Source organism: Choloepus didactylus, chromosome 2 (genome assembly GCF_015220235.1).
Source record: "Choloepus didactylus isolate mChoDid1 chromosome 2, mChoDid1.pri, whole genome shotgun sequence".
NCBI lineage: Eukaryota > Metazoa > Chordata > Mammalia > Pilosa > Megalonychidae > Choloepus > Choloepus didactylus.
Window position 1 is genome coordinate 63,682,613 of NC_051308.1, and position 23,922 is coordinate 63,706,534.

General features: G+C 35.2%; 1 protein-coding gene across 2 annotated transcripts in view; it reads left to right on the top strand.

Moving 5' to 3' along the window:
• The first annotated feature begins 16,129 nt into the window (after positions 1–16,129).
• ZBTB41 (zinc finger and BTB domain containing 41) overlaps positions 16,130–23,922 on the top strand; it is a 58,385-nt gene continuing 50,592 nt past the window's right edge. Inside the window, exons 1-2 of one of the 2 annotated variants that reach the window (XM_037825103.1) lie at positions 16,130–16,218; positions 16,838–18,074. In XM_037825103.1, the coding sequence (XP_037681031.1) occupies positions 16,952–18,074 (1,123 nt within the window). In that variant the 5' untranslated portion in view covers positions 16,130–16,218; positions 16,838–16,951. Of the gene's footprint in view, positions 16,219–16,282; positions 16,635–16,837; positions 18,075–23,922 lie in introns of those variants that run through there. The other variant, XM_037825104.1, reaches the window with a different exon arrangement.

A 23,922-nucleotide genomic window follows, 5' to 3' on the forward strand; every position in this document is an offset into this window, starting at 1 on the left:
ATAAAAGGATTCTAAAAAGTGGAGAGAAGAAAGCAGACTGGCCTGGGAACTAGGGATCCAAGGAATGATATGGTAGTAAGCTCCTGGGGTTTTCTTTTGGTCTCATGTATCTCAGACTTAGAAATGAAGAAGCCAGCAACCCAGAAATGCCAACAGGTACAGACAAAAAAAGATCCAACAACAACAATGAAATCCTGCGCTCTCTATTTAAGGACCAGGAAAGGAGAAACACAGCAAGACAGAGAATGTTCAGACAATAGCTACTATACTCCAGCCAAACACCACAGAATAAACTCTAGCCCCACCTCTACCCATGCCGGCAAAGTTTGAATGGCAAATCCAGCTTTCCACCATCACCAGTCTGTAATGAGATGCCCCAACCCTCTTGCTGGAGTTGTGACAGAGAAGGCAGAGTACAGAGCCAGTTCTTTCATCCCCCCTGGGAGGTGAAAAGGGCCCACTCTATTTTTATCAGTTGAGACCATATGTGGAGTTATACCCAGCAGCAATGAAACACATCTCACCACTGGGGTAGTGTTATGGAAGCAGAAATAAATGAAATTCAAAATAGGAAAACAGTAGAGAAAAATCAATGAAAGTAAATGCTGGTTCTTTGAAAAGAGAATTAAAACTGATAAACCTCTTGTAAGGCTGAGGGGGGAGAGAGAGAGAGAGAGAGAGAGAGAGAGAGAGAGATTACCAATACAGAAATGAGAGGTTATCACTACTGATCCCATGGAAAATAAAAGATAATTCAAAAAACTATGAACACTCTAAGCCCACACATTTGATAATTTAGATGAAATGATGAATTCCTTTAGAGACACAAGCTACAAAACTCACGCAAGGCATAGTACATAATCTGAATAGGCCTATATCTATTAAAGAAATTGAATAAAAAAATTAACCTTCCTCAAATAAAAACAAAAGTTCCAGACAGTTTTACTGGTGACTTCTACCAAATAGGTAAGGAAAAAATGGTACCAATTCTTTAAAATCTCTTCTAGGAAATGGAAGCAGAAGAAACTCCTAATTCATTCTATGGGGCTAATATTATTACTCGAATATCAAAAACAGGTAAAGAATCATAAGAAAGGAAAACTCCAGACCAATGTTTCTCATTAACATAGATGCAAAAATCCTCAAAATAAATACTAGCAAACTGAATCCAAAAAATGTATAAAAAGAATTACACATTATAGCCAAGTGGGATATATTCCAGATATTCATGTCTGGTTCAATGTTTGAAAATCAATGTAATCTATCATGTAACAGCCTAAAGAAGAAAATTCATATGATCATATTAGTAGCTCCAGAAAAAGATTTTGACCAAATCCAATACTCCTCATGATAAAAACACTCAGAAAACTAGTAATATAGGGCAACTTCCTCAACTTGATAAAAAAAAAACCTATAAAAAACTACAGGTAATATACCCAATGATGAGAAACTGGAGGCTTTCCCCCTAAGATCAGGTCCAAGGCAAGGATGACTTCTCTCCCCAATTCTTTTCAACATCATGCTAGAAATCATATCTAGTGCAATAATAAAGAAAAGGAAATCAAATGCATATAGATTTGAAGGAAGAACTAAAATTATCTTTGTTCATAGATAACATGACTGTCTATCTAGAAAATTCCAAGGAATCAACAATCAAACCAAACACTCAAGAAACTAATAAGTGAGTATAGAAAGTTCACAGGGTATGAGGTTAAAATACAAAAGTCAATTATTTTTCTATATACCTGCAATGAATAATTAGAACCCGAAATAAAAAATACTTTTTACAATAGCACCCCAAAAATGAAATACTTAGGTGTAAATCTAACAAATGCCAGGATCCATATGTTGAAAACTATAATATCTAATAAAAATTTTAAAAAGTTCTAAATAAATGGAGAGATAGTCTATATTCATAGATTGAAAGACTTAATATTGTTAAGATGTCAGTTTTTCCCTTTTTTATCCATAGATTCCACGTAATCCCAAACTAGACCCCAGCAAGGTATTTTGTAGATTTCTACAGACTGATACTAAAGTCTATATGGAAAGGAAAAATACTTAGAATAGCTGACACAATTCTGAAAAAGAAGAGCAAAGTTAGAGGACTCACACTACTCAATTGAAAGACTTGCTATAAAGCTACATTAATCAAGGTAGTGTCGTATTGGTAAAAAACTTCACACATAGATAACAGCCTGGAAGTAGATCTAAAAAAATAGAACCATTTGGTCTTTTACAGAGGAATAAAGACAATTCAAGAGAATTCAATGGAGAAAGGATAGTCTTTTCAACAAATGGTGCTGGAACAATTGGATGTTCATATGCAAAAAAAAAAAAAATAAAAAAATAAAGAACCTAGACTTTACAGCTTACACAAAAATTAATTCAAAATGGCCCATAAATCCAAATGTAAAATGCAAAACTATAAAACTTCTAGGAGATAACATAGAACAAAATCTATGTGACCTTGAGTACCATGATCTATGAAAGAAAAATTGTTTAGTTGGATTTCTTAGAATTAAAAACTTCTACTCTGTAAAGATACTGTTAAGAGAACCAAAAGGGAAGCCACAAACTGGGAGAAAATATTTGCAAAACACATATCTGATAAAGGACTTGTATTCAGAGTATACAAAGAACTTTAAAACTCAATAAAATCAAAACAACTCAATTAGGCAAAATAAGAATAAAAATCGCCAATTAGGCTATATATATATATATATATACATATATATGTGTGTGTGTGTGTGTGTGTGTATATATATATATACACACAAGTTAGTTTCCCAGGCTGCTCAAGCAAACATTGCTTAATGGGTTGGCTTAAACAATGGGAATGTATTAGCTTACAGTTTTGGGGCTAAAATAAAGTTCAAATCAAGTTGTCATCAAGGCAATGCTTTCTCCCTGAAGTCTCTGGTATTCTGGGTCTGGCTACTGGTGATCCCCTGTCCTTAGTTCGTCATAAGGCACATGCAGCGTCTCCTGGTCTCTCCCTTCTCTTCTGGATTCCAATGATTTCAGCTGTGGCTGCTTCCTCTATGGCTTTCTCTCTGTCTGAATTTCACTCCCTTTATAAAGGACTCAATAGGATTGAGACTCATTCTGATTGAGATGGTCCACGTCTTCTTAACTGAAGTAACCACATCAAAATTTCCTACTTACAATGGGTTGACACTCATAAAAATGAATTAAAGAACATATTTTTTTCAGTGTACATAGAGCTTCAAAACACAACAATACCCTACCAAAAAAAGCACAGATGGCAAATAACGTATAAAAAGATATACAGCATCATTTGTAATCAGGCAATGGCAAATTTTAAAAACAATGATACTACTACATATTTATTAGAAATGGCTAAAATTCAGAAATCTGACTACATCAAATGCTGATGAGGATTCAGAGCAACAGGAACTTTCATTCATTTCTAGTGAGAATGCAAAATGGTACAGCCTCTTTGGAATAGTGTTCAGCAGTTTCTTACTTAACATACTAAAGCTCAACATGGTCTTACCTTATGTTCCAGTAATTGCACTCCTATGTTTTTATTTAACTGATTTGAAAAGTTATGTCTATGAAAAACCTGCATGTAAATGTTTCTAGCTGCATTATTCATAATCACCAGACCTGGAATATGTTCTCCAATAGGTTAATGGATTTAAATGAAAACCATGTTACATCCATACAGTGAAATATTATTTACCTATAAAAAGAAATTAACTATCATGCCATGAAAAGACATGGATCAAACAGTTTCATATTTCTAAGTGAAAGAAGCCAGTCTGTATAATTCTAATTACATGACATCCTGGAAAAAAACAAAGGTACAGCAGCGATTAAAAAAATAGTGGTTTCCAGGGGTTCAAAGGGTTGTGGGAGGCTTGAATCCCATGAATCAATAGAAGCCAGAGAGGAAAGAAAACTCGCCATGTGTTGGAGGACTGCCACCACCACAACACGGCTGACCCTGGAGAAAGCGTGAGCTTCCAACATCTTGATGTTGGACTTCTAGCCTCCAAACTAAATCGATAAGTTGTTGTTTAAGTCAACCAGCCCATTCTGTGGTATTGGTCGTAGCAGCCCTGGCAATCTAAACAGACATCTTTGGGGCACCATGATTCTGCCTTTCATAAATGATATTTCCTACCGCTAGCCTTGACTTCTAGAGAGGAGCCACTATAGAGATTCTTTCTGATGCTGATGCCCCTCTCACAACATATTCATTACTGTAAACAGTGAATTGTCCAGGCCCTATGCATCTGGTGAATCCTCCAGGCCTGAAGTTTTTCAGTCTTACATTGTATATTCACTCTAGCACAGCCACTTTTCCTAGTCTTCTATCCCTTTTTTCACTCTCTGACATGTCATTTATGGCATTTCTATAATTTTGCTTAGCATGTGGTTCATCAGTTTCCTCATGCCTCCAAATGCCATTCTATCAGCATGTTTGCATTGTTTTCCAGAGTCCTTGCCAGTGTGTCAAATCCTATATCCTGGGAGAAGTCTCCTGCCTTGGCAAAATCTACTTTATCCAACTTCATGTTCCATCCTCCTTTAATTCCAACACCCTCAGAATTTAGTCCCATGCCCACTCTTCTGGCAATAGGCAAGTGGAATACTGAATGGGAGGAGTCTATCAGCAGAAAATTAGTGGATACTATTTTCAAATTTGAAACGTGATTTATGAAAGTATCAGTAATGGGGGGGTGTTTTAGTTTCCTAACTGCTGAAATAAAAACCATACAAGGTGTAGACTTAAAACAGGAATTTATTGGCTCAATGGTTTCAGAGGCCAGAAGTCTTGCTTCCTCCCAAAGTAAGTAATCTGGCTGGCTGGTAATCTTGGCTTTTCTCTCAGATGGCAATGCACATGGTGGTGTTTTCTCTTTTCTCCTCTGGGTTCCATTGACTTTTAGCTTCTGGTTGCTCCTTATTTCTTCTTCTCCTTATAAGGACTTCAGTCATATTGGATTAAAGCCCATCCTCATTCAGTTTGGGTACATCTTAATAACATCTTTAAAGGACCTATTTACAACGGGGCTCACACCCACAGGACCAGGGGTTGGGACCTGAATATTTTTTTTGTTGGGGGGGACATGATTCAATCTCCAACAGAAGGGTTTAATGCTCTACTTGCATTAGGCAAAAGTGTTGTCTCCCTTGACATAAAAAGCCTTCAAGGGCATTTACCCAAACTTGTAATTTATTTTTTTAAGGCTTCAATTTCTGTTAAAACCTACTCCGAGGTGTGGTATCATTCAGGTAAGACCTCAAGTTGAATACATGAAGCAAATCTCATGTTGTATATAATGTTTTAGATTATTCATTCATATGTGTAGGTGTAAATTATATAAAATGCTTTAAAGTGGTGTAAAGTCAAGTATCCCATAAGGCAGTGTTTGAGGACATTGTAGGTGCCTTTAAAACACCTTCTCATTAGATGCATAATATTCTACTTTCTATGTGAAATGCCCTGTCCATCTCCCCTTTTCATTTCCACTAGAAATTACTTATGTATCAAATCGTCTAATTTTGGACAGCCATTGCAGTAGAGCTAGTTTCTTATTGATTTTTCTAATTTACACAAGTTCTATATTTTAGGTGACATGGACTCTTTATCATGAGAGTCAGGTTCCTAAAGAATAAGAAAGGGGAGGGAAAAAGCTGAGTAAGAGAACATTCATCTTTCCTACCTTTACTTCACCTTTACATTTTTTTTTCACTCCCAGTATTGTTTTTTATCTAAGTACCCTTGATATTTGTTTGCTTTCTCAGCTTTCCTGGGTCTTAATTCACCTCACTGCTTAGGCCATTTTGAAATGAGTTAATCTGAAATGGTAGAGAAACATAAGAGCTGCATGGCAGCTCTATCTGTTTTATCTTCCATCTTGAAGGCAAGCTCATGAATGGGCTGGACCTGTGTGGTAACAGGTGAAGTGAGGGAGGATGTCAGAAATGAAAACAGAGACCCTGAACTCTTCTTCCCTTTGATGTAAGGCTGCTGCTGTGGGCCCTGGAGAATTTAATTGATAAGGTATTCAGAGCTCCGAAGCTTTGTGATGAAGGATTTCCATTTCTCACAGACTAAAGCTGTCTGCACAATGCTCATGAATATACATTCATAGGTAATGGGTACAATTTAGTGAATTTGCTTTGGACCTGAGAAATATGTGGGCACTGTTGGCATGGTTCTACCTGTCAAGCCCAGATCTCATATTCATTTTATTGTTAACAGCTCCCTAAAGTTTTCAATATTACATTCATATAATTTTATATCTAAGAAATGCATTTAAGAGAAAAATAGATCACTGAATTTTTAAGCATTTCCTCATATGGCTTTACATCTTAGTTATTTATCTGCTAGTGTGGCGGTGGTTTTGTCTTTTATCATGTTATGAAAGCTATTAGGGAATTTAAATAATGACAATGGATGGATAATTTAAAAATTCTGAAGTAAAAACCATAATTTCATTTTACAATATTTGGTTAAGGATTTACGTCAAAATCCTTTTCCATTTTTTATGACAAACCAAAACAACCCTAATAATAGTTTTATGACATCATAAATGCATGATTTGAAAACATGTTCAAGTTTTCTCAGTCAATGAATTGCAGAGTCAAGATGTGACCTACATCTCCCAAGACAAGGGTACATGTCCTTTATATTACACCTCCACCCTTTGCTTTGTTAAATCCTCTTGGTCAAGTTACTTAATCAATTTGGGACACATTTTCTTCTGCAAATAAAGGGGTTATGCAATTGATAATGAAGGATATTTCCAGCCCTAATGCTCTGTTTCTACACATCATTTCCTTTTGCATAGTCTTGGTAAACATGATGTGGATAATTTTATTTACCTATGGGGTCAACTATAAGTAAAGAAAACTAGACATAGTTGACACCTTTTTAGGCAGAGTTAATTTGCCACATTTTATTCTTTCCCTAGACTGAATCTAAAACTGAGTTTAACAACTATCCTAATGCCTCTATTTGGAGGTCATAGAAAAATAAAAAAAAAACATGAAGAATTTACATAACTATGATGACTGTTTCCCTTAAAAGGGAAATAATTTTGTAAAATAGTTAAAAATCCTAAATTATTAATGTAATGCATATTTTAACAGTGATTTGCATGAATTTATGTTTCAATTCCATGAAAGGTCTGAAAAGCATAGATCAAAAAACTATATTTAGTAAAGCTTTCTAGATTTCTCCAATTGTATTTTCTATTCAGCCTATTTAATGCAATAATTCTAACAATTATCCCCAAATGGAATAATACTTGAAAGCAATATTGCAAGGTCAAAAAGCATGGATTTAAACCCTGATTTTTCCACTTTGACTAAGTGATCTTCAGCAAGTTATTTAATATCTCTACAATTCATCCCCCTCAGTTGCAAAATATTAGTAACACTCTTAGAGTGTTGTGAGGAATAAATGACTTAATATATTTTAAAGCACTTGGAACAGTCCTGGAAACATCGTAAGTGCTATAAAATTGTAAGATACTATTATTAATAATAATATGTTGCTATTATTATGATTATATATGGCAAAATCTTAAAATCTATATGATTTTCATACCTCCCATTGACCTTTGGTCATCTTCTAATCTAGAGTTAAGTTTAATGTCCTTTTTTCCAAACCCTACTTAAGCCACCAGGAAAGTGGTTCTCATTATTCTTCACCCTTAAAATGAGTGTCCAGCAGCAAGTTTAAAGGAAGGTCAGCAGAATCTGAGCCTGTGTCTGAGCAAAGATGAAATGCCAGGAAACAGAAGGAACATTTGTGAATTCCTTCATAGAAAAAGACTATTTTATACTTATTCTTTACTGCCAAATCATATTACTAATTTCATAAAATACTCACCAATTTATTTGACCTCAAGAAAGGTATACCAGAGTGCCTTTCTGGTTACATAAGGGGAAATATAACTTATCATAAATTAAGTTATTTTAAGTAATTGACAATTAAAAACAAGTCACAAATTACTACCCTGAGAAGAACAAATTTTACAATTAATTTTGAGTCATGGGCTGAAATGATCTTTAAAATGATCTGTAAAAATAAAATAAGCAAATATACATTACTAGCTGTGGTGGTTTGGAGCTGTATGTACTCTAGAAAAACAGGTTCTTAAATCAAATCCTTTCCTGTGGGAATGAACCCATTGTAAGTAGCACTTTCTGATGAGGTTACTTCAGTTAAAGTAAGGCCCACCTCAATCAGGATGGGTCTTAATCCAATTACTGGAGTCCTTTATAAGAGGAATGAAATTCAGACATAGAGAGAGAAAGCCACAGACGGAGCAGCCAGAAGCTGAAATTCAGCAGAACCCAGACAAATACGGAGAGGACAGAAGAGGCCACCATATACTTTGCCATGTGACAAACCAAGGCCCAAGGATCACCAGCCGCCAGCCCCATAAAGCCAGTCTGTGGGGAGAAAGAATTGCCTTGATGATGCCTTGATTTGGAATTTTTCCTGACCTCAAAACTGTGAGCCATTAAATTCCCATTGTTTAAGCCAGCCCACTGCATGGTATTTGCTTGAGCAGTCAAAAGAAACTAAAACATTACCTTAATAACATATCACATCCTGGAGGTTTCCAGCTAGACATCCCAAAGCCCCAGTATGCCATACTTTTACCAAAAGTAGTCCCCAAATACCTAGGTCCACACCTGAGATTCTGTAAAAGATTAAGTCACTTAAGTTTTATCTCCTAGAAACTTAAATCCACCAGAGTGTTCCTATGCCAGACAAGTCCTAAAATCCAGAGGCAACAGCCATTTTAAGAACAACAATCAGATGCAGCCCCTTCCCCATACTGTTAGTACCCCCTTTCAGTATGAATAAGTTAGGGTGCTCACTGCCTAGACACCCCTGAAGATGGAGAAAGAGATTAAGTGATAGGAAGAGGTAGCAACAGGCAAGATAGGATTTGACAGAGGTCTATGAATACTGAAACTTTGTGTGTGTGTGTGTGTGTGTGGCTGTTGGGGTGTTGGAATAGCTGGAAGAAGGTACATGGCATGGTAGAGCTGTAACCTATAGCATCCTTTGAAATTTGCTCTATAGCCACTCATTGAATTGTGCTTTGAGGGTCTACACCTTTCTGTATATACTTTATATTACATAATAAGTAAAGAACTGAAATTGTGGAGCTGTAACCCATAACAAGTTTTGAAATTACCTGTGTAACTTCTTATTGAGTTGTACACAGAAAGTCTGACACTTTTCTGTACGTATATTATATTTTACAATAATGGCAACAGCTGAAGTTGTGGAACTGTGACCCATGACATTCTTTGAAGTTTGCTCTCTACTTCTTGAATTGTACTTTGAAAGTTATCGGTTACATATATATATATTAAAGTTCACAATAAAAAATGCATTAAAAACATATCAATGTGGTCTGTAATGATGTTTGATGACTTTATGCTAAAGTCATATCTATTGAGAAAATCTGTGGTTCGTTGTTGACTGAGACTCACAAGATAGACAAATGGGTCCCTAAACCATATCAAACTCTATAACTGTGTTAATGGGAATTACAGCTGCATATAACATAAAAACCCAAAATAGAGGCTTAAAGAAGACAGACATTCATTTCTTGTCAATGTAAAATAAATCTGGAGGTAGAGACTCTAATGTCAATATAGTGGCTTCCTGATCTTCAGTGATCCCCACCCCCATCGTTCTTTCATCCTATCATCACCCCAGGGTCCAAAGTGGCTGCTTAAACTCCAGCCAGGCATTTTTCTCACATTGCAGGGAGTAAGAAAGAGTAAGCAAGGGTAAAAGCCACAGGGTCACAGAACTTATCCTTTAAGGAGACTCTTTGGAAGTCCCACACAACACTTAAGTTTCACATTTTGTTGCACAATAATTATTCAGCCAAGCATATCTGAGAGGGATATGGGAAAATGTAGTCTTTTATTCTGACTGGCAAAGTGTGTGTTGAGAGCAAAAGAGAAGGGATGAAGGGGTAGGCAATTAAGTGCCTCTGCCACAACTCCATTTATCTAAGTCATATTTGACAGGAGTTCTACCCGTTTAGGACAAGTAAAAACTCAAAAATATTGATCGACTCAATATTTAATGTCTTTGAAACATTAACCCATAATGGAAAGTGCCTATCTTCAAGCATCTAAAATAAAAACCAAAACATTCCTATTTGAGTCATCGTGGTTATCATCAAGTGAAATATAGTTCTTAAAGAATGATTAAGTCTGGGTCTGGAGCCAAGCTGCTTGGATTGAGTCCTGGTACTAACTGTATGATCTTGAGCAAGTCACTTGGCACCTTAGGACTCCCCATCTGTGAAATGAGGACAATGGTACCTATCTGTTGAGGTTGATGTGAGAATTAAGTAAGTTAAAAATGGAAAGTTAGTAAATATACAACAGTGCCTGATTTCTAAGCAATACTCAATAAATATTGACTGTTATAATTTATATTATTCTTAGCATTATATCAAAGGCACATACTATATTAGAAGTAAATAACAAAAGCAAAAAATCCAATTAAATATATATTAGTTTTATGCATATTAAATTTATATTTAATTTTAGACCACGCATTTTTACGGGGTGTAAGGTATAACAAAGGGAAACTGATCAATAGTTTAAGGAGAATTTTAAGTGAATACACAGACTGTTAAAGAAAACAATTGCAAAAATACCATAATGTGTAGGTAGGACTGTATATCTCTCCATTGTGAATTATTAGTGTATATTTTTGCAGTGTTAATAGCCAAGAAAATCATACATGGTATTCCAGTTTGCTAAAGCTGCCATTATGCAAAATACCAGAAATGGATTGGCTTTTATAAAGGGGATTTATTAAGTTACAAATTTACAGTTCTGAGGCCATAAAAGTATCCAAACTAGGCATCAACAAGAGGAACCTTCACTGAAGAAAGGCTGGTGGTGTCCAGGACACCTCTGTAGGGTGGGAAGGCACATGGCTGGCATCTGCTGGTCCTTTGCTCCCAGGTTCTAGTTTCAAAATGGCTTTCTCTAAAATGTCTCTGGGCTTCTGTGTCTCTTAGCTTCTTCAGCTCCTGTGCATCTAATCATCTGGGGGTCCTATTTAATGTCTAGGGGTCAAACTCTGGGCTTCATCTCTTAGCTTAGTATCTCCAAACATCTTCCATCTACATCTGGAAGCATGTGGATTTGTGTCAGATCTTAGCTTCTCCTGGGGACAAACTCTGGATTACGTATTTTAGCTTCTCTCCAAAATGCCTTGCTCAGCTTCTCTGAGCTCTTTCTGCCTGTGCGTTCTCTTAAAGGATTCCAGTGATTTAATTAAGAGCCACCTAGAATGGGCAGAGCCACACCTCCATGGAAATGATCTAATCAACAGATCTCACCTACAGTTGGGAGGGTCATGTCTCTATGGAAACAACCTAATCAAAAGGTCCCACTCTAATCAAAAGACTAATAAGTCTGCCCCCACAAGATTGCATTAAACAACATGGCTTTCGTGGTGACACAACAGATTCAAACCAGCATGTTCGGGAACAAAGAAGAGAACACAATTATGTTCAGCTTATAAATTCTTTGCTCCTAATTAAATCAGAGGTATGTTATGGAATAAGGCCTAGATTCCTATTGGTGAAATTTTATTTATTTAAAAAGCTTCAGGAAATCTTCTCAGCAATATACATTAGTGTCTTTAAAATAATCAGCTCTCTGATAGTATTTATAAGGTATATTAATTAAACAGTCTGTTGAATTCTCAATATACTGACAAATTGCACCCTCCAGTGGGGAAAAAAAGTTTACTCATAAAAATTCAGTGTGTTTCTCTATTTCAGATCATAAATTAAAAAAGTTCTATCTAAATTAAAAAAATAATATAACGATATTTTATGACCTGCACTAACGTATATCTCCCACTATTAATTTCCTTTGGGTCCCCAGGAAGTTGCTCTGAATTTCAGAGTCTCTTATGTAAATCAGACATTAAATGTTGGAAAAGCAAAAGAGCTTTAAGGAAAAAATTTAAAAGAAAAATAAAAGAAAAAATTGGACCACATGCACCTGCATATATTGAATATTTTTAGGAGAATATCTCAACTATGTAATTTTAATGAAGAAATATTTCAGATGTATCATATCTCTTTGTGTTGAAAATGTTGAGTTACTATATTAACTTTTATTTATATTCCTGTGAGCAAAGACTTTGGTTTGACAGGTCTTCACTTGCTCAATATTGGAGAAGGAATTTAAAAAAATGAAAACTGAAGTATTAACTATTCCTGCCACAAATTGAAGAGTGGAGGAATAAGGAAAAGATAAATAATACCTTTGAGCATAGACATATGTCAGGCTTATTGCTAGGTGGACTCATTTTCCCCTCAATTGCACGGTGATGAAAATAGGCTCATAGAGGTTCTGAAATATTTTTTACCAAAGTATTCCTAATGACAAAGGAAATTGAACATGTACTGCAGGAAACATGAGGACATAACCCAAAACAACTGCCTATAAACAAGAAATGTCTCTATTTTGAAAATTCATCAGGCAAACGTTACATTCTACTTTAAAATATGTTTTTCCAATTTGAAAATTAATGTTAGAAGAATTATTTCAGGAAGCACTGGAACACTGACTGCCTCTCTCTGTTTTTCATTCCAGTCTGAGAAGCATGAAAACTGACCCTAAGAGAATGTGATAGATATATTTGAACACAGATCAGTATGGCTCCAAAACTGAACTCCTTGCACAATATTCTGTGCCAATGCTATGGTTAAAAAACCCTTTCTCTGTCTTCCTATGTTTCATATGAAGCTGATTTGATGACACACTACCAAAACCAGGTATGGGAATCACCTTAACCTGAAGTCCTTAACAATCGTACCTCCTTGAAATTTTTCCCTGCTTGGCTTTTCTCTCTCTACTCCAACACTGCCTCTAAAAACCTCTTCTATTTTCCTAATTTTTTCACCTTCACCTTGTGAAGTGTTCTCCCCATCTCTTCTTAAAAAAATTTTTGAAGCAGCTGTGTACAATTGGCAATATTTTTTCCTTAAATGATAGGTAGAATTCACTCATAAAGCTTTCTGGACAGGCATTTTTATCTGGGGAAGACTTTTTTTTATTATATATTCAATTTATTTACTAAAAGTGACTACTGTTTTATTTTTATTTGATTCAATTTTGCTGTTTTGTTTTCCTAGGAATTTGTCTAGTTTATCTCAATTTGAAATTTATTGTCACAAAATAGTTTATAACATCTTATCTTTTTAATGTGAATCAAATCTGTGGCATCGCCTTTTTTTATTCATCATATACATTATTTGTTCCTCCTTTTGTTCTTGACTCTTCTTGCTAGTAAAATCAATTTTACGAATCCGTTTAAAGAATAAGCTTTGTTGTTCATATATTTTGTCTATTCTATATAAATCATCAAATTTATTGGAATAAAGTTTTTTTATATGGTGCCATTAATTTTTAAATATCTTTTAATACAAGATTGCAAGATATGCAATGCTGTCCCCTTTTCTTTCCTGATATGTTTTCCCCCCTTTGATCAACTCTCTACAGGTTTATCAATTTTTTTTTCCCCAAAGAATTAACATTTGGCTTTCTTGAACTATATGCATTCTTCTTTTCTACTTAATTAATTACTGGCCTTATCCTTTTTATTGCTTTTCTTTTACATTTTATGTTCAGTTAACTTTACTTTCTTAACTTCTAACTTCTTGAGAAATTAGAGGCTTATTTATTTTCAACACTTTGTTTTTGTGATATGTAAATTTAAATACATAAACCTCTCACAATGCATGCTTTTAAATTTATCACAGTTTTGCTATGTTGCTTTTTTACTTCATTTGGTTCAAATTATTTGCTAATTTCCCTTGTGATTTCTTCATTGAATCACAGGTTATTTTGAAACATGTATCTTAATTTCCATTATATAGAAGTTTTCTAATTATCATTATTAATGTTGCTATTCATTGACAACCTAATTACATTGTAGAGAATAATTATGTAACTCCCATTTCTTAAAAAAAAATTGTTGATAATTGCTATAAGGCCTAACACCTGATCAATTTTGGTGAATGCTCCATTTGTATTTGAAAAGAATGTGTATTCTTTATCTATTGCATTCAATATTTGATGTGCATCAATTAGGTCAATTTTATTAAACATTAAAAAAAAGTTCTACAGTCTTTCAGATATTCTACAGTTTATCCACTTACAGTAAGAGATTTGTTTAAAAATCTCCCACCATCATTCTAGATTTTTGTCACTTCAGTTGTGTCAAAGAAAGACTGAAGCTGTTTTTTTAGGGGCTTATATCAAATTATCATTTTAAACACTGCTACATTCATAGTTATATTTCCTTTTGCATTTCTAAGATTTGGCTATTCATAAAACATTATTTACCACTCAATTCAGTCAAGCATGCAATGAGTAACAGATTAGAGACTAGCACATTCCACCAGATGAATTAAACTGATTTGCGTGAATAGACATTATCAATAAAGGAATGCTTTTGAATTTTTTAGATTAGTTGAACAGGACTCATCTGAATTTAACAGAGTTGACATTATAAACATTCAACAGGATTTACGCAATTATTAAAAGAAAACTCAGTAGCTTATACATGAATTGTCTCTTTTATCAATGTCTTGCCAGAGGATTCTCAGTTTAAGTATTCCAAAGTAACCCAATTTTTGCACTATCATTTCTCTTTTTTGCATATTTCACTGTCATTTTCTCTTGCTAATTTTTTCTATGTTCTTTGGATTCATTTTATTCATGCTCCAACTTCTCTGTTTTAATATAACAATTTATAAGTACACATTTCTATCTACGTCCTAAGTCCTAATATAATGGTTTGTCTAAATTTTCTTTTAATCTGCTTATTTTATTTTTTCATCTTCTGTTCCATTCCTTCTTTTATTTTGTTAAATATATTAAACAAACTCATTTTATTTTTTGGTTCTGGTAATTCCAATATCTGCAGTCTCTGTGAATCCAAACACTGAAAATATTGGGTTTTTGTGGTTCTTTTAATATCTTGTTTATATGGTTCATTCTTTCTTCAATAAGGCTAGTTTTTGCAGGGGGAGCCACACAAGTGATACCAACCCTTATACAAATCCACGTACATGTTAATTTTTGTTAGGAATTTCATGGAAGTTTTTTTTTTTTTTTTTTTTTTAATTTCTTTTCATCCAGACAACTTGAGACAGGTGTGTTTTCCCAAAGTCCACCTCTCTGTGGGAGGAATATTTCTTTTCCTTGGCTCTTCCACTGAGAATGTTGTCATAGGTCTCCAGCTGTATGTACGTGTGACCTGGGGTGAGGGATTAGGGATCCTGAATCTGGCCACCCACCCTATTTGGTCTCAGCTTCTGTCTTATTTTCTTTGTATCTGTAAAATCACATGATCTAGGCCCTTGTTAGTCAAATATTTCTCTTACACCAGCAATGTCAGCACCACCTCAGACTTCTAGAAACGCGAAATCTCAACCACTGGTTCCAAAAGTTGTCCTTGTGGATTTTTTTTCTTTTTTGTTGGCTTCCCTTCCAGTCCTGCCAGCGGTACAGTTACATGTACATTTTTTCTGCGTACAGCTAACAGTTGTATACATTCGTTTAAATCAGAAAAATAACGAAACCACGTCAAGATCGGTTCTTTAGGTGCATGCCATGTGTTTGCTGGAACCGACTGTCGGGGGCTGCTTTGTGGTTGACTACAACTATTAAATATATCATTGACGGTAAAATACATTTTGTGGTATTGATATTCTTCCAGCGCTGCTCCTACATTTTTCTAAACTCCACATTAATTTTCCTCTCTTCCTTTTCTCTCTCATAGCACAAACTTCCCCTAGTCCAATCACAACAGGTCACCAAGAAAAAGCGAAAACCCGGAGTAGCAGATTCAAGGAGTAGCGGTCCCCAGGGGAGCAAGGAAAACCTATAGAGCATGCGTAGATTTTGGTGCGTGCACATGCGCAGTGGCCAACGCAGGGCCGCGCGCTGCGTTTTTGGAGCAGTTCGGAGGCTGCGCGCGCGGTTGACGTGTTGGGTAGTCGCGGAGGCGGCCCAAGCGCTGGGAGGGGAAGGAGCAGAGGGGAGGGGGCGAGGTGGGGGGCTGAACCCGGAAGTGGGTAGGCGCTCGGGCAAGCGCGCCCCGAGTGGAGCTCAGCGGCTGGGAGCCAGCGGGGGAGCCCTGGGTTCCCGGTAATGGATCTGTGGGGCGTTTGCCTAGGGAAACTGGGGCGGGAAGGGTAGCGGGTTCGCCTTTTGGCGAGTGCATTCTCTACCCGGGCAGGGCCTGGGAAGGCACTTCTGCTTCCTTTCGTCGTCCCTCGGGTTGACCCCACTCCTGCACTGCGCCCCTCCTGGGGCTGTCTCCCGCCAGGCGGTTTTGGCCAAGGCACGCTCTCTGCGGTGAAGAGCTGTGCCTTGCCCAACCTGAGAAGGCATGTTAATAGAGAGACTCGGATTTCGTGACCGCGACGGCCTTATTGTCATTCTCCTGGCGTCCCTAAACCAAGACTGCAGCCCCCCTGAACCTGTACCGTCAGCGCTCTTGATGGGATCCTTCCCTTTTCTTCCCGATTTTATTCACTCTGTTCGTGGATCAGGCCTGGAAGGTGTGCTGTGGCTTCCTATGAAATTATTCTTTTGTTGGCTATCTCTTAACCTGGCCCTCCTTTTTCTCCTCGCTAAGATCTGCGCCTTGCTGTGTCTTTATCATAATTTGTTAATTAAGAAAGAATAAATTGATGAATGCCATTGAGTGATAAAGGATTACTTTGCCAGGGAGTTATTTTATGTGGTTCTTACTGTTTTGCAGACCATGACACCCTCGGACACGCCCCTCCAGAAGCTGTTTTCCAAGACAATCTAGTTTTCCTTTACAAATCGTAGACACTTATGAAGTTTCTTGTTCTAGAATTGTTGTACTGCAATGAAGAAAAGGAGAAAGGTTACTTCAAATCTTGACGAGAAGATCCATCTAGGCTATCATAAAGATTCTTCAGAAGGAAATGGTGCAGTGGAGTGTAACCGAGTAACCTATACTCATTCAGCAGAAAGATCATCTCCTGAAACCCGTCACTGTTACCAGGAACTTCCTCCCTCTCCAGATCAGAGGAAGCTTTTGAGTTCTTTGCAGTATAATAAGAATTTACTGAAGTATTTAAATGATGATAGGCAGAAACAACCATCTTTCTGTGATTTACTTATCATAGTAGAAGGAAAAGAATTTAGTGCACATAAAGTGGTGGTTGCTGTTGGCAGTAGTTATTTTCATGCCTGTTTGAGCAAAAATCCAAGCACCGATGTTGTCACCCTGGATCACGTAACACATTCAGTTTTTCAGCATTTGCTTGAATTTCTGTACACATCAGAATTTTTTGTGTACAAATATGAAATACCCCTTGTTTTAGAGGCTGCAAAATTTCTGGACATTATAGATGCAGTTAAGCTGCTAAATAATGAAAACGTTGCCACTTTTCAGTCTGAGATAACTGAAAAGTCATCACCAGAAGAAGCGCTAAGTGAATTAACTGGAAGACTATCAAATAATCATCAGTGCAAATTCTGTAGTAGACATTTTTGTTATAAAAAATCCTTAGAGAACCATTTGACTAAAACCCATAGATCACTTTTATTAGGGAAAAAACATGGGTTAAAAATGCTGGAGAGAAGTTTTTCCGCAAGACGATCAAAAAGGAATCGGAAATGCCCTGTTAAGTTTGATGACACCAGTGATGATGAACAAGAAAGTGTTGATGGGTTGGACAATTTGAATCAAGAAAATTTTGATAAGGAAAAGTCAGATAGAAATGATTCAGAGGATCCTGGAAGTGAATATAATGCTGAAGAAGATGGGCTAGAGGAAGATATGTCAGATGAATATTCTGACATTGAAGAGCAAAGTGAAAAAGATAATAATGATGGAGAAGAGGAACCTGAGGCTGGTGATTCTGTAGGAAATACTCATGAGGGGTTAACTCCAGTAGTCATTCAGAGCAGTAACAAAAAAATACTGCAATGTCCTAAATGTGATAAAACATTTGACCGAATAGGTAAGAAAAGAAAAGTTGTTTTCTTTCTCTAATAACTTAATTTTCATGGTTATTTTAAGGGTGATAGTTCAAAGATTAAAACTGAACTTTGAAAGTAACTTTTTAAGAGAATGTTTGATTAAGGAGTATACTTTGGTTTTCAGTATGTATTTTATCCTTTTATTTTAAATTTGTTGTGATTCAAGAATTAATTTTAGTGTGTATAGTAGCCTGAAGTAAATTTTATTTTCCTCATGTTCTGAAGGCAGATGACGGATACATTTGGTATGAAAGTCTTCAGAGTATTAGTAATTGTGTGTATAGAACTTTGCTTTAAAAGGTAATTTAATTTCAGAGATGTGTTATTTTTGTGTCATTACAGAAAATTGAATTAAGTTGTATTAGATTTGTAGTTTAATAATTTCTGTGCTATTTCCTCTCAGTGAACATGGCAATATGTGAGGTTTAAACATAGCCAATTTTCCAGTGTCTAGCACTTTTAGAATTGGGGTGTTTTACTAATATATAGAAAACAATAAAACTGTACTGAGTATATGTACTACTACTGTAGGTAGAGAATTTAGGAAGTGTCCTAATTAATAGTGCTCTTTGGTTATTATAATAATGAATCAATCAACTTTTATTCTCTTAGAAAAGAGAATGTAGGAAATGTGGTCTATAACCTTAAGTTAAAGATATGTGAGTGAATATTTAATTTCAAGATGCCTAATATTTGTTAGTAAAATAATTTTCAGGCATATCTTACATAAACTGTTTTGATGTGAACATTTTAATTGCAATAGTTAATCTATTTACAAGTAAGTTCAAGTTATGGAATTGTGAAATACCACATACAGGTAACACATAAAAAGAACATGCAAGTGAAATTGGACCTTGTAAAATTACTTCTGGGGTTTAATACAGTCCCAGGTGTTTTGCAGAGTTAGTTATGTTATTGTTATTGATGGAAATTAATTTTATAAGGATATTGGTAATCATTTGCTCTCAAACTCTACTATGGTATATGCTATGGCCTAACAGTGGTAGCCTCCTTTTGCTTTTGAATATTTTTCTCCCTGAATCAGAATGCTTTTAACAATCCAATAATCATTTATTACTTTTTATTATTGTGTTTGGGGCTCTGTACAAACATAAAAAAGTAACTTTTCTGTAGTAACTCAACCAACTGGAAGGGCATATAAACAGAAGTAACTGGTTAAAGTCGGAGCTGTTGGAGAACTATAAACAAGTACCATGAGGGGTACAGAGGAGAGAACAACTTTTGGGGGTTGAGGTATATAAGAACATTCTATCTTTCCAATAGATTCTACTTCTTAGGCTTTGTACTCTAAGCATACACTTTCTGTATTCTGCCTGAATTTGATCAAATTTGATTTTGAAATGAATGAGTAGGGGTCAGTTCACAAATGACTTTGTAGGCTCAGGACATAAATCTCAAACTGTCCCATTGAATATGCCTGCGAAATGCTTTATCAGAGATGGGTTCTGTGTTCAAGTAAGACTGGGGAAAAAACACAGATTATTTCACAATCTGTATTAATTTTGACAAGTTCTCTAGTAAAAAAAACTTGTTGATTTTGCTTAACCTTAAGAATTTCTTCAAATCGTTTAACCCAAGAACCTTTTTTGGGGGTATTTATTTTAATGTCCTAGGAAACTAGGGTTCTGTGCGCACAATTTACTCAAGATTAAAGTCCTGATATACCAAGAGGAAGGAGGTTTGTGGCTTTTTGACTGTAGTAGACCCAGATATGATGGGAATCAGTAGGTCACATTGTAGGCTTATTTCTAGCCTGCCTTTCTGAATGTATTTTATATTACTCCTTTCTTCTATCCACCACCTCTGTTTCTTTGCCTCACTGCGGCTGCTTACTTTTCCCAGTGTTTTCTCATCTCCGTTACATTAGCATATGTGTGTGTGTGTGTGTGTGTGTGTGTGTATTAGATGTGATATATGTGGTAGTATAATTTATTACTAATTATTAATGTAATATAATACAGTTTATTGAATGTATCCAATCTACCAAACACTGCTAACTAAATATGAAATATTTTATCTTTTCTCAAGAATCTTTGTGTTTAATGAGTACATGCAAAAACACCATCATATTACAATAAAGATAATCTAATCAGAATAAATACAGAGGACTAAGGGAATCAGGAAAGTTTCATAGAGCAGATAATATTTGAACTGAGACTTAAGGAATGAGGAGGCATTTAAAAGGCAGAAGGACCAAAATGTGCAAAGGTATTGAGGTAAGTTGTATTCTGGAAATTGCTAGGGGGTGGATGGTTTCAAGGTGAGGAAGGAAGCATGATAAAAGTTACAGGAGGTGAGAATTGGCAGGTAAGTAGAGGTCAAATTTTGAGTGACTTGTACGCTATACAGAGGAACTTAGATTTTCTCCATTAGGTGATCAAAACTGTTGAAAAAATTTGACAAAAGGAATGAGCACCAATATGAATTTTAGAACGATGATGCTGACTTCAGTATGGAGAAGGTAATTGGAAAGGAATGAGAGAAGAGCCAGAGAGACAAGAAGGAAGATGTAGCAAAGGACCAGAAGGATAATGAGGATGAATGGCATTGGGATCTGGATGTGGAGCAGGTATATAAGAGACTTCCATAGAATTTAGACTAGTGGACTGGTGATGGGTAGAATGAAAAGAATATATAGAGGGAAAAGACCCATGTGCCTAAAATGTTCTTCCTTCTCTGGTTTCTTCAAAAGTCCTGTTTCTTCAAAAAACCATACAAGGGACACCCAATCATCCTCATATCCCCACATTCCTTTCATGGGATGTCCATCTAGATACATCTGAAGGTTATGTATTTTACTCTTGATTAACAACCCCAGGTTGTTTCTAATAATAAGTTTTCAGTAAGTGTTTGTTGAATTCAGCTACATTGAAAGGTTTGGTATCTAACTTGACATTGCATTTGGAAAAAGCCAAACTTGTAAGCTTCTAACTTTACTGCTTCAGAATGGGTGTATGAGAAATAATTAATACGCTCTAAAACCTTCTCCTAGAACTGTTAGCTCCCCAATATGTATTCTCCTAATTTGATTCACTGCTTTGGATTTTTTATCCTTTCTGATGTATTTAATAGTTGCTTGGAATGAGACTTCTGATCCAGTTAGTTACATTTTTCCTAGGCAACCAGCTGTTTTCTTCTCAGCCTATTCACATGCAAATGAGAGTCCTTTGACATTTCCCTCTTACACCAAAAACCTAGTGGGTAAAAACAAAAATAGAGGCAAGATGACAGATGGGATGAGAGAAAATTTGGATAAAGATATTCATGGAGTTTATTGTGTTTATTATTCCTACAGAGAACTAAAATCTTTGATTAAATTCATAATTTCTTCTTGAGGTAGAGACTGTTTTATAGCTTTTTTTTTTTTAATATGACTCATTAGACCATCCTGATAGAGATTCCACTTGATTCTTATTAGAGAAGAGTAAGTAACAATGACACAATTCTATATTTTAAGGCTAAATATTTTAGAAGTATTCTTTTAGGTATGCCATATGAATAAATTCAAGGTATAATTTATAATTTAGCCACATCACCAATACAGTGAACTAATTTGATGATGCTTCTCTTTGTAAAAGCTGCAAAAAATGTTAATTTTGTATGGCCTATATGGGAGAATAAGTTCTGAAGCATAATTACCTCAATCTTTGCTAATTAAAACTCTGGTACCTACTCATAGGTTGGATTTTGACTTTTGTACCTCACCTGATGTCTAATTGATGTTTAAAAAATGTGAAGAAATCCAATATAAGCATGTGAGATTACAATAATAGAGAAAAAATTAATTCAATTAACATTTTCCCAAAGAAATTGTTGTAGCAGTAATGGTCTGGTTATAACTTGCCAAAGGTAATCCATATTAGTGTTTTTCAGACAAAAAATCTCGTGAAACTCATATGAATGTACCCTATTTTCTACTCTATTCCCTTTTTTTTCAATGCTGGCCACATTCAAGCAATTGATTTCATGAACACTAATGACCTTTAGTTTGTAAAACACTGACCTAAACCATAATGTATCTCAACTTAGGTTTTATAAAACCTATTTATTATTTGTAAGGTCTTTGTGAAAATTCACTGGAGATTTTTGGGACACACAAGAACACCTTCCTCCCAATAAAGTCCAGGCTTAGATCTCATCCCTTTAACACAGCAGGGGAAGTGGTAGTGGTGGTCTGTGTATATGCATATGTAGGTGAAATGCCCCAGCAGTGGCAAAGAGGAAACCAATACCAGGCAACTTTAGCAGTAGCATGGATTCTCCATCATACTTTTGTTTTTCTTTATGATTGACATCCTTCTCCCTACTTTAAGGAAAATAGCATGGTTTCCTTTACTCAATTTTCTTTATATGGAAAGTGTGATGTAATTAATGTTTAAGAAATTTTTACAAAATATGCATACATACTAGTTTATTAAATTCAATTATATATGGATATATCTGATAAACTGATGAATTTTATTAAGTAGAAAAATAATTATGATTGCTTTCTTCCTCAGTGGCCTTAGAATATTTTGGGCTATTTTATTATTCGTGATACTAATAGGTTTTATTTTGTTTTTGAAGTGCATGACTGAAGTGCTATACTTTCACATTAGCTGTTTGCCTGAAGAATAATTTATGCATTTATTTTGCAGTGTACAGCAAAACTAAACTTTTAATTAAAAATTGTTCTTATATTGGGAGATTTTCTTAATTGGCTTTTGTGTGAAAGTATCTTTCATTGATATTTCTTCTTTAAGCTACTAGGTGTGCATCTTCACAACTTAGATTATATGGTAATAATAATAGCTAAAATTAATTGATAGCTTATAATTGTCAGTGTTGTAAGTGCTTTATGTATGTTTGTTTATTCTTACAGTAATCGAATAAGGTAAATACTATTATTTATCCCAGTTTTTTAGATGAGGAATTTTTGAGGCATGAGAGGTTACTTGTCCAGGGTCACATAGCCTGCTGTTTAAAGAGCGAGGGTTCATATGTAGTTGTCTGGGTCCAGGGTCCATGCCCTTACCCATGATGCTATTCTTTCTCTGAAATGTGAAGGTTTATATTCTGAATAATGATGTAGAAGAATTTCATTCTAAGTAGGAAAGTAAATAACATTTAAGCCAAAATATATCTTTTTATTTCATCTTTTATTGTAACTTTTCTCTTTAGAAAGTGTATGTTAATATTTCTTGATTCCTTCTATTGGTAACAATGAGTGCAGTTGTATACTCAAATTGTAATGCAAGTTTTATATTAAAAGTATGACTCTGGATGTCTATTTGTCTTACCTGTTCATCTTTTCCTTTCCCTGCTTTCTCTGATACTGCCTATGTGTGTTGATTTTATCAGTGTAGTATTGAGCATGCAAATACTGGCAATTTTCTTGTTCTCCTAATGTCTTATAACTTGAGGTCTTGTATCAGTCAATTTGATTGTAATGAAGTATTTTATAAAGTTGATTTTGTTCAGTATTTTAGATTTGTAGTATCCCTTCCAGATTTCATTCTGCAGGAAGAGGAAAAAAATATATAAAATGTGGAAGCATATAATTTTGTACTTTTTATGATATTTTTAAAAGGGCTCTCATATCTGAAAATTCTTTTCAATTCATGGATATATACAGTAAATGTAAAATATGAAAACAAATCTTCATCAATAGATGTTTTGCTGAATTTTGATTTTTAATTAAAAATGCATATTAAAGTTTTATTTCAGAGAATTTGCAAGCAGAATTTTTAGTAAATTTCTCAAAACTCATGATCTTTTAAATGTGTAAGCATGAAGAACTTTTTTTAAACAACTCAACTTTTAGACAAA